The sequence below is a fragment of the Rana temporaria genome, chromosome 8 (assembly GCF_905171775.1).
Source record: "Rana temporaria chromosome 8, aRanTem1.1, whole genome shotgun sequence".
NCBI classification, from domain to species: Eukaryota; Metazoa; Chordata; class Amphibia; order Anura; family Ranidae; genus Rana; species Rana temporaria.
In genome coordinates this window covers 88,350,484-88,362,711 of record NC_053496.1, presented here as the reverse complement: position 1 = coordinate 88,362,711, position 12,228 = coordinate 88,350,484, and the positions used below count along the sequence as shown (strand labels likewise).

The following is a 12,228-nucleotide window of genomic DNA, read 5'->3' as shown; positions in this document are numbered from 1 at the left end:
AAACAACTAATGTTACTGGAGATAAGTTTGTTCAATCATTTATCTAATTTCTAATGACACTTAATTATGTTTCTGTTACAAATCACGACAGTTTTAAACAAATGAAATAAAGATGCTTTTTATTTTGTGCAACACTTCCAAAATCAACCAACAAAATAGACAAAAGCTAAAAAAAAAAAAAAGTTTGCATATGAATAGTAAACAAAAGTCTTCTATGCATGGCATTATCTAGCAAATGCTGTGCTATTCCTAAGCTATCTTTTTTTTTTTTTTAAATGTCCTCCTACTTTTACTTAACTTTATTAATCCCAAAGGGAAATTGTTGCGAAATAGCCACACACAACAAAGACAACACAAGATCACAACAATAAAAAAAGAACAAGATACAAAGGCACAACAAAATTACCAATAACAGCACTTGGCACCAAATAATTTTTTTTAAACTACACTCAAATAAACCATCCGTACATTTAAAATACAGCATAGAATATATAACAGATTAAAATAAAAAAAATAAAAAACACTGCTTTCTCTAACATTACCCTAAATAATAATTAACATAATACCAACCTAGTATACTCCATACTTTAAATAAAAAGCTTCAATAATCTATCTCTATCTCAAACTATCTCCAGCAGTGCCTATTCTTCGCCACAAGATGTCCTCAGTCTTCTGGTTTGGATGCCCAGCATTTCTCAGCTCAGAAAACTGAGGAAAGACTGTGAGTACAAGCCACCATGGCTGATGTCGGTGCTCGTCTGCATCATAAGGCACTGTTTAGGTGTTACCCCCCCCCCCCCCCCTTGCTTCACAGGCAAAAACATGTCTGTATAATGATCCTTTTTGCTAGGAGAATTGTTTAGCATCCTCAACGTATATCAGGCTGCTATCTTGCGTCTATATGTAGCTCTAAAATGGCGCACAGCTGCTTATGTTTAACAGGGTAATGCAATATCTTTCATGGCTAACATCCGTTATCAATATAACACATTTGATTGCGGGTAAATTACTCTCATGAGCATCGGGGAGGTCTTCAGTGAAAGGTCTTTTACAAAGCCAGCTCATTCCATGTAATGAAAGGAAGACTTAATGACTACAGTCCTGTACACGGGCCTCAAAGTAACCAGTGATATCACCTTTACAAAATGAAGGTACTTGTCCAATTTGCAGAGGTCAGAGCGGACAGATATGCCAGCAATGCTAACAACTCATGACTGCTGCCTAAAAATACATTCAGACAGTCAGGCTAACGCTTTGGCTTCGTAGTGCTGGGAGCTGATGACAGACCTATAAATACCAGTGTGAACAAATAGCCTTTGTTCATTAATTAGCACATCTGAGTGCTGAAGATCTTTGGTTTTTCGTCATGGGTTTGGAGCAGATTTTCTAGAAGAAGACACTTGTACAAGCTGTACTTGCTGTTCTGAGTGTGCTGGATAATGCCATAACAACAGATAACATAAGTGGCAACATTTCACACAAAGTCTCAAAGGGTTCCCATTTTCCTAGCTACATTATAAGCTTTGTGTTTGGCACCACCTTGTGGATGGTAACTAGAAGTTCCTTTTAGTGCAGCTTTTCTTGTAACACTTACACAGAAACAGTTACTCCTTTTTCATCTTCAAAGTGACCCATAGATAAGATTCTTGGTATAAAATATACCTATTGATTTGAGAAAGTTCCACATTAAATAGCAGGCTCCTCCAGGCACTTGAACTTTTAGGTTATTTTCTTTTAGTGTCAAACATGAAGTTTCCCAGCATGCTTACCATCTAGCTTGCAAAAAATGTACCCTGTCTAACAAGTGTAAAAAATAAATAAAAAAGCAGTTTAGTTGCACACATTTGCAAATATATGTGAAAGCCACGGTAACCTGCCAAGGGTCCTCTGTATACTGCAGTCCTAACGCCTAACAACTATAATTTTGAGCATCTCCAAGTTGGAGCAAATATAGCAGTGGTTACATTTAGGGCAGGCTTGCCTGGAGGGAGCCCACTCCTCCTTAAAGGCACAGGGGTCACATTGGATGCCCAGCAAAAGCACAGCAGCAGCTGAATGCATGTAATGTGTCCCTATGCCGAATCCACTGCCAAACTGTACAGAAAACTGGCAACCACTCCCAGTGCCGATCCTGACCTCCCTGGGGCCCTAAGCAAAATGAGAAGCGGGGGGCGCTGACGACAGTGACATGTCACATTAAAGAAAGTTGAGAAGCGGGGGGGGAGGGGTGCTCTGCTGTCGGAAATGACATCTTGGATGTTACATTAAATTGAGAAGCGGGGGGTGCTGACTTCTTACCTCTTCTCCCATGCAGCCAGCGAGTTGAGAAGCGGGGTGAGGGGGCGAGAATTACTTCTCACCAGGCGGGGCCTCCAGTAATTTGGGGGGCCCTTTGCAGCTTTGCGGGGCCCTAAGCGCCTTGTATAGTGAGCCTATAGGGCAGATAGGCCCTGACCACTCCAATCTATTACTTTGTAGTAAGATGCACATGTAAGGGCTTTGCACATCACAAACAAGAACATTTTCCAGCACACTTACCAGCTAGCCTGCAGGAGAACCAAACTGACCCTGTCTATCAATTGCACACATTTGCAAATATATGTGAAAGCTGCAGTATCCCGCCAAGGCTCTTCTGTATACTGCGGTCCTAACTATAATTTTGAGAGTCTCCAAGTTGTAGCATATATTGCAGTTGATTGATAAAGGGCAGGTTTGCCTGGAGGGAGCCCACTCCTAGGCACACAAGTAGGCATATTATGCCAACTTGGCTTATATAACGGGTCTGTTTTGCTGGAATGATGGAGAATATGAGAGAGATATGGTGTTAGTCGATGGGCTGCAGAGCATTCTTTTTTTTTTTTAATTCCTTGTTTATAGACTTATTATACAAGCAAGGAGGCAGCCATGCCATCATGACAGGAATGCTTAAAAGAGACGCTGCGAATACAAAGGCGGGCAAGAGCATTCTCCTGAAGGGGGAGGGCAGGTGCGGGGTATATTAATGAGGTCAGCTGCTGAACAACTTCTTTAGTTCACAAACGGTTTTCCCTTTCCAAACACCAGGATAGATAGCTGAATGTAATGGAGGAGTTTCCTATATAAGACTGGAGGCTGAGGTAAAGCCTGCTCTAGAATTTAAAGAAAGCTTTTAATTTTCTGCAACAGAGGTACATTAATGATATACAGTAAAACCTTGGTTTGCGAGCATAATTTGTTCCAGAAACATGCTTGTAATCCAAAGCACTCGTATATCAAAGCATTTTTTTTTACAGGGCATATAAGAGAAGCACCTCCTAAGTGTAGCAATAAGTTGCTAAATGTTGTACCTTCATTAAATGTAACCATGTTGCTACACTTAGGCCCCATACACACCATAGAATCTATCCGCAGATAAATCCCATCAAATGGGTTTCTGCGGATAGATCCTATGGTGTGTACACTCCGTCGGATATCTATCCGCAGATAAATCTCCCCTGGAATGGATTTCCAGCAGATAAATATTTGTCGACATGCACAGAATATCTATCTGCTGGAATCCATTCCAACGGATGGATCCGCTCGTCTGTACAGACTTACCGGATCCATCCGTCCAAAGGGATTCCCCGCACGCGCCGTAATGAATAGACGCATGCGTGGAATTCCTTATATGACAGTGTCGCGCCCGTCGCCGCGTCATAATAGCGGCGACGGCGCGACACGTCATCGGCAGAGGATTTCAGCGCGGATTTCAATGCGATGGTGTGTACACGCCATCGCATTGAAATCCTCTGAAATCTTAGAGAGGATTTATCCGCGGATACGGTCCGCTGAACCGTATCTGCGGATAAATTCTATCGTGTGTATGGGGCCTCAGAGGCTCCTCTCTTCTTTTTTTTATACTCGGTTGTGACATGACGCTACTCTCATATCAAGACATCGCTTGTATATCAAGGAAAAATGTAATGAAACATTTTTCTTGTCTTGCAAAACGCTCTCACACCAAGTTACTCTCAAACCAAGGTTTTACTGTATATTGCTACATAGGGAAGCTGTAATTTAGAAAAAAAAAGTTGAACTTGGCCTTTAAGTGTTATATGATGTTTTTTTTGTTTGTGTTGAACGGCATGTTGAAATGTTAAGACAGGAGAATTATAATTACGATCTAATATAAAAAAGGTTTTATTGCAGTGATTGGAATCTTTGTTTTCCAGGTTACATCAGCACAGTTCTGTGCTTTTTCTTTGTCATGTTTTGTTCGGTCTTTCTTTTTCACACAATAAATTAAAGATATACATGGAGTACCCGAGTTACAAACATCCAACTTACATACGCATCCTACTGATGAATGGAGGCAGTGTGACGTCACACTGGTTCCAGAAACTGCCAGCAATCCCACATCACTGCATGGCCAGTTAACCCTCCCCTATGCTATTTAAAACATAAAATATTTTTTGGCTGGAGTTACACTTAAAAAATGTACCTGTTTCACCTACATACAATTTCAGTTTAAGAATAAACCTACATAACCTTGTTCGTAACCCGGGACTGCATGTATATTAAAATGTTATATTTTACCCCAGACTCCCACAGGTCAGTTGATCATTAAAGCCACCGATCACATTTAACAGAGCAGCAAGGCATGGAAGGTGACAAAAGAAGGCACAGATTGGACCTTTTACTGTTGCCAGCTCATGGCTTTGGGCCTGCTAGGTGGTTTGTTTAGTACAGGTACTCTTAAGGAGTTAAAATACATGTTTATGGAGCTCCAGATATTTCTGAGATGCTTGTCGAATTGCACAGCAAAGACCTCTTTTGCATTTAGCTGTAAGCTAAGCACTATAGTCATTTGAGTTCTCAATTCTAATGGAAAATGTAAGTGACAGAGCTTGATGACACCATTTTGCCTTGAGTCAAATGCAGTAGAAATGTCTGCAGTTAGTGGACAGCACAAGAAGAGGAAGAAACCTCTGATCGTGGGGTAAATTTTACTATAGCTACAGCTAAAATAATGTAACGGTGGGGTATTTGGTTACTCTTATACTTATAATAGGCAATTTATTTAGGCTGTGACTGTCATTTTCAAATCTCTTAAAGTAACACTTTTATTAACGGCTTTATTTCTTTAATAAAGATACTTATCCTAGTGTGTTTGTTTTTCGGATTGAGCCTATGCTTCTTAAAATAAAAAAGTATACCAAGGGCTGGGACTTTTAGTAGACAAAAAATGTGTACAGCAAAGGAGCTTTGCATTGTACAGGATTTGCAGTATGAATAGTGTGTTTTACTTTTTGTGCTTTTTCGGTTCACAGACAAGAATTTGTTGAGGCCTATGTGGACTACGTCTTCAGTCACTCGGTGGCCTCCTTATTTGATGCATTTCACAAAGGTTTCCATAAAGTGTGTGGAGGCAGAGTTCTAGAGCTCTTTCAGCCCAATGAACTGCAGGCTATGGTCATTGGCAACACAAACTACGACTGGATGGAGCTGGAAAAGGTCTGAAAATCAAGAGCATTTTACAAAATATTTTGCTAATTAGTAGACATAAGTGAAGCTGTTTGAATTGACTCCACAATTTGTTGACTTCTGCAACCCTATACAGTTAAAATGTACTATTCCTATAGGTCTTTTACATCCTTTTTTGGAGGTTAGAATGGTAAACTGGCTAGTACCTTATTCATGCAATTAAATACAAATAAATGAAAAAAGAAATCATAGTTGCCCCCATTTCAGCAGTTTATTAAAAATGTTTTAAAAAATAAGTTCAAGGGGAGCGTATTTCCCATCCCAAGCTATCTCTTGTTAGTGAAGAGTGGGGATACCAGTAAAGATGGAGGAACAAAGTTTTTTATTTATTTTTTATTTTGTGCTTGCTATCTGCACAGTAACTTCATGTCATGCAAATTCAAAAATGCCATACCATGTTTTTTTTCCAGTGCTCTTGGTAGATTTATTTTATTTTATTTCTTTCAACCCCATCTTTACCATACTCTTTACTTGGAGAGTAAAATCCAGCTTAAAGTATAAATAAACCTTAAAATAATGCTCCTATATATAGCTAGATTCAGGTAGAGTTAAGTTTAAGTGTATTCACAAACGGAGATACACTTAAACCTATCTAAGATACGACGGCTTGCGCCGTCCTATCTTAGGGTGCAATATTTAGGCTGGCCGCTAGGTGGCGCTTCCATTGCGGTCGGCGTAGAATATGTAAATCCCTAGATACGCCTATTCACGAACGTACGCCTGGCCGACGCATTACAGATACGCCGTTTTCGTAAGAGATAGGCAGCCTAAAGATAAAGATGCCCCCTAGCCAATGTTAAAATATGGCCGCCGTTCCCGCTTGGAAATTCGAAATCGACATCGAAATCAATAGGACCGTGCAGCGTACTTGGCCGCAATACACACTGGGAAATGTAGGCGGACGGCGCATGCGCCGTTCCAAAAAAACGTCAATCACATCAGGTCAAAGCATATTGTCATAAAACACGCCCCCCTCAGCCTATTTTGAATTGGGCGCGCTTGCACCCGCCGCAATTGCGCTACGCCGCCGTAAGTTAAGAGGCAAGTACTTTGAGAATACAGTACTTGCCTCTCTGATTTAAGGCGGCGTAGCGTAAATACGATAAGCTACGCCGCCTTAAAGTTGCGGCAAACTACCTGAATCTAGCTAATAGTGTTTATAAATCTGCTGAATCACTTTGTTCTAAAAAAAAACTAACAAGAAAAAAACATGCATGATTTTGCCTCTGGTTCTCCTAGTGAGTGCACATCTCTTTATTAAGGTAAATATATATTTTCTTGGAACATGTTCTATGTAGCCTTGCATAAGTACTGTTTGTCTGAACAGGAGCACTGAGATTACAGGAATGGTGTGTGAGCAAGGTCTCCTGTAATCCTATTGAAGAAGCATGCACAGCATTCTGTAGGTTGACATCACTGCTGCTGGTAATTGCGGGGGAGAATCTTAATGGTGGTGTCCTTAACCACTTGTCCACTGGGCCTATTTTGGCACTTCTCTCCTTCATGTAAAAATCAAATTTTTTTTGCTAGAAAACTAATCGGAAACCCCAAACATTATATATATTTTTAGCAGACACCCTAGGGAATAAAATGGCGGTCATTGCAACTTTTTTTCTCGCACGGTATTTGCGCAAAAATTTTTCCAACGCCTTTTTTTTGGGGAAAAACCTGTTTTATGAATTGAATAACAAAACCGTAAAGTTAGCTACATTTTATGTATAATGTGAAAGATGATGTTTTGCCGAGTAAATAGATACCTAACATGTCACGCTTTAAAATTGCGCACACTCATGGAATGGCGCCAAACTTCAGTACTTTAAAAATCTCCATAGGTGATGCTTTAAATTTTTTTACAGGTTACTATTTTCGAGTTACAGAGGAGGTCTAGTGCTAGAATACGCGACGATACCTCACATGTGGGGTTTGAACGGCGTTTACATATGTGGGCGGGACTTGCATGCGTGTTCGCCTCTGAGCGCGAGCTGCCGGGGACAGGGGCGTTTTAAAAAAAAAAAAAAAAAAAAAAAAAAAATTATTTTACTTACTTTTATTTTTATTTTTACATAGCTTACAAGCATGAGATCGTGAAAAAAAATTCACCGATCTCATGCCGACAGCCGAGATTGCGGCTTTGTTTACTTCCGGGTACCCGGGCGTGACGTCACAACCATCTGGTCACCAGTTATCTCTATCCTCGTGAGCCGGCGCCTGCCGATTCGCTCTCAGGGCCCCCGATGGTACGGGAGAGCCCGGAAAAGCACCGGATGGCGGCGGGAGGGGGGCTGCCTATAAGAACGATCAAGCGATGGAACTGCCGCTTTGATCGTTCTTATCATGCACAGAATCGCCAGCAGGAGATAATGATATCTGAATGATGCCTGTAGCTGCAGGCATCATTCAGATATCACCACACAAAGTCAAGTGGTTAAACTAAAATTCCAACACCAAAGTGGACTAAAAATAGGTAATTATGCTGATCTTTTTTTACACAGGTTAGGCAGCAGGAGGGGAGAGGGAACATGTTTTAGACTAGCTAATGTTAGGCTGGAATTCCACTTTAGAAAGGTACTAATACTGTCAGGATCTCCAGGTAATAAACATAGAAAACAATTCAACAATGATTTGATTAACAGAAAGGTAAACAACGATGCATGATGCCACACAGTGTGAAATTTTAAGTTTACATACATTTTTAATGGGGAAGTCCCCATTCTAACTATACTACATGTGTTCATTTGTATTCAACAAAGGTATACAGTAACTGCAACATGCATCAAAGCTATATATATGTATTGTAAATGTTAATAACCTTTTATATATGGAATAGTTATAAAATAATATATACCGTAAGTATAAACAATAATTGTGATTTAAAAGTTCAAATTTTGTTCTATTTAGCATACAGAATATAAGGGCGAGTATTGGGCAGATCACCCAACGATTAAAATCTTCTGGAAGGTTTTCCATGAATTATCCCTGGAAAAGAAAAAGCAGTTCTTATGTGAGTATTGTTTACACTTTTTAATATGTGATTCTTTAGTGGTTTGTGCCCTATTTGACCAGTTCCTTGGGTAGTCTGATACCACTTGCATATGATCCATGTTTCTCTGTACCTCCTGGCATTACAAGATACACATTTATTCACACTGGAACTTTGTGTCTGTTGATATAAAGATAAAACCGATAACCTTTCTGTGGGCCTGCAATATTCTACAGGAACATTTATTAAGTTGGAATTATGAAAAGTGTAGCTGTTGATACAGTGGATATAAAAAGTATACACACCCCTGTTAAAATGTTAGGTTTCTGTGATGTGAAAAAAAAAAGGCAAAGATAAATCATTTCCAGAATTTCCCCACCTTTTTAATGTGACCTGTAAACTGTACAACTCAATTGAAAAAAAAAATTAAATATTTTAGGTGGAGAAGTAAAAATAAGAAATTAAAGTAATGTGGTTGCATAAGTATGCACACCCTCTTATAACTGGGGATGTAGCTGTGTTCAGAATTAAGCAATCACATTCAAAATCATGTTAAATAGGAGTCGGTACACACTTGCCATCATTTAAAGTGCCTCTGATTAGCCCCAAATAAAGTTCAGCTGTTCTAGTAGGTCTTTCCTGACGTTGTCTTAGTTGCATCCTACAGCAAAAGCTATTGTCTGCAGAGAGCTTCCAAAGCATCAGAGGATCATTGTTAAAAGGTATCAGTCAGGAAAAGGGTACAAAAGACATTATATATACCATGGAAAACAGTGAAGACAGCCATCGCCAAGTGGAGAAAATATGGCAAAACAGTGACATTACAAAGAACTGGACGCCCCTCCAAAATTGATGAGAAAACTGGTCAGGGGGGCTGCCAAAAGGCCTACAGCAACATTAAAGGAGCTGCGGGAATATCTGGCAAGTACTGGCTGTGTGGTACATGTGACAACAATCTTCCGTATTCTTCATACAGGTGAAACTCGAAAAATTTGAATATCGTCCAACAGTTCATTTATTTCACTAATGCAACTTAAACGGTGAAACTAATATATGTGATACAAAAACAAGAAGGAATGCAGCGCTGATGTGTGATGAATATATGATTCATGTAAATAATGTGAATAAAGTTCATGAAAAATAATATAAATAAAGGTTCATTCTGGAGTGAATATTGAGTCCAGAAAGTTAAAGAGAGATTTGGTGTAAACAAGATTCCAAAAGCCGTGAAGAGAAAGAAATCAGTGATTAGTCCAGCATAATTTTCTCAGAAAAAAAGGGGCTGTTGGGAAGGTGATGTGACAAGCTCCAAGTTGCTACCGGTGGAATAAATCTCTGCAGTACACCCGTGAGATAAGATTGCCTGCTTACCAGAATAAAAGACTGCTTTACATCAGTCTCATGGAGCATGTGGGAAGTATGGTCTCCCTGTAACCAATCCGTCTAGATGTTCAGAATGGAACTCAGCAGTAGGTCCAGGATGTACACATGAATGATAAGAAAAGAGGGGATTCTCATAGCGTATTAAGTTTTTCAAAGAGGTAGATTTAATAAATGGTTGCACTTACAATCATGTGATGAGTTATGGGCACAAAAGTCGTAAAAACGAGGAAATTGCTTCCACTCCGATAGTCCGATGCTTCTCGCTGCTCGATCGAACACACCGCCTGGGACCTCTAAAAAGTATAAGCATGCATATGTACTTGGTTTGGGCCCCTTTTGCAGCAATTACTGCCTCAATGCGGCGTGGCATGGAAGTTATCAGCCTGTGGCACTGCTGAGGTGTTATGGAAGTACGGGATGCTTCAATAGCGGCCTTCAGCTCTTCTGCATTGAACCCGGTTTTGTTGCTTTTGGCAGTGTGGGCAGGTGCAGGTATTCTTCCACCTATTTTTGGTAAAAAAAATCGCAATAAGCGTTTATCGATTGGTTTGCGCAAAATTTATAGCGTTTACAAAATAGGGGATAGTTTTATTGCATTTTTATTAATATTTTTTTTTTTTTTACTACTACTAATGGTGGCGATCAGCGATTTTTTTTTTTTTTTTTTTTTTTTTTTTTTCCCCGTGACTACGGCATTATGGCAGACACATCGGACAATTTTGACACATTTTTGGGATCATTGTCATTTTCACAGAAAAAAATGCTATAAAAATACATTGTTTACTGTGAAAATTACAATTGGAGTTTGGGAGTTAACCACTAGGGGGCGCTGAAGGGGTTAAGTGTGACCTCATATGTGTTTCTAACTGTAGGGGGGCGGGGCTGGACGTGTGACATCATTGATCGCCTTTCCCTATATCAGGAAACAGACGATTCTCTCCCCGTTCTTCAGCTCCATGGACCGATCACGGTACTCCGGCGGCCATCGGGGTCTCGGAGCTTCGGACCGGGTCGTGGGCGCGAGCCCGCGACCCACGGCTGGGCATTTAACAATAACGTACAGGTACGTGATTGTGCCCAGCCGTGCCATTCTGCCGACGTATATCGGCGTTAGGCGGTCCTTAAGTGGTTAAAGGTGGAAAAAGTTCTGAAATGATTTCTTTGACTTATTTTATTACATCACAGAAACCTGACACTTTTAAATAAAAATTAAAAATATAAATGCAATTGTATATTGTGTGACCTGGTGATAATTGTACTTTTAGATGATACATTGGTATTATCGTATCGTTTGTATGACATTTTGTTATATATATTTTTTGCAGTGTTTTTGACTGGAAGTGACCGTATCCCAATTCTTGGTATGAAAAGTTTGAAACTTATAATCCAGCCAACAGGAGGGGGAGATGATTTTCTACCTGTCGCTCATACCTGCTTCAATCTATTGGATCTTCCCAAATACACCAGAAAATCTAGTCTGAGAGACAAACTAATTCAAGCCATTGACCATTATGAAGGCTTCAACCTTGTTTGAAGAACTCCTATTAAGGCTTATTCTCAATTGAATATTTGCAGTCTCTTAATAATTGAGCCAGCCAAAATTGTATTTAATTTTCTATGTATATTGTTTTCTAAAGGCTGTTTTTGCTATTAACAAAACGGGAAACATGTACAGGCTGTGTAAGTAAAACACTTTTCATTGTATATAACTATACAAGATACTTTTCTCCCTTAAAAATTAGGCTTCAGTTTGCTCACCAGTTAGTTATTTCAAACCTTAATTTTATGCTATACAAGCCTTATAAACGATTCTGTGAAAAATAAACAATGTTTTTACATTAAGCATTGGTAATTCTGTGTTGGGCATTTCATAAAATGTTATCCTTTACTGGTATACACAAGTGAACTAATGCTAATAGGAGATTGGCCCACCTCTTCTCTATCACTGGTGTCTTACTTTAGCAAAAAGTGGACAGAGAAAACCTATTAGTCCACATTTTTACATTCTTTTAATGTTTTCTCTAATTTCCTAAAAACTGAAGAATCTATCATTACCGGAGCTTTGGAGACTACTGAACATTTACCACTGCTTACACTTGTCAAATAGTGTAGCTGCCCCTTCTATTGTAACTAAAGGACTGTACTTTCTTAAGGTTGGGACACTGTGTAAAATCTACATAAAACAGAATTCAATGATTTGCAAATCTCATAAACCCATATTTTATTCACATAGGAAAATAGAAAACATATCAAATGTTTAAACTGAGAAAATGTTTTAGGATAAAAATTAAATAATTTTGAAATTGATGGGCAGCAACACATCTCAAAAAAGTAGGGACAGGACAACAAAAAGCTGTTGCTCT

At 39.4% G+C, this 12,228-nt stretch overlaps 1 protein-coding gene across 3 annotated transcripts in view; it reads left to right on the top strand.

Annotated features, from left to right (window-relative positions):
• Positions 1–11,707, top strand: part of HERC4 (HECT and RLD domain containing E3 ubiquitin protein ligase 4) — a 99,136-nt gene extending 87,429 nt beyond the window's left edge. For all 3 annotated transcript variants that reach the window (XM_040362164.1, XM_040362163.1, XM_040362162.1), the window contains 3 exons: positions 5,289–5,472; positions 8,401–8,503; positions 11,191–11,707. In XM_040362164.1, coding sequence (XP_040218098.1) covers positions 5,289–5,472; positions 8,401–8,503; positions 11,191–11,399 — 496 coding nt within the window. In that variant the 3' untranslated portion in view covers positions 11,400–11,707. The remainder of the gene's footprint in view (positions 1–5,288; positions 5,473–8,400; positions 8,504–11,190) is intronic.
• Positions 11,708–12,228: the final 521 nt, after the last annotated feature.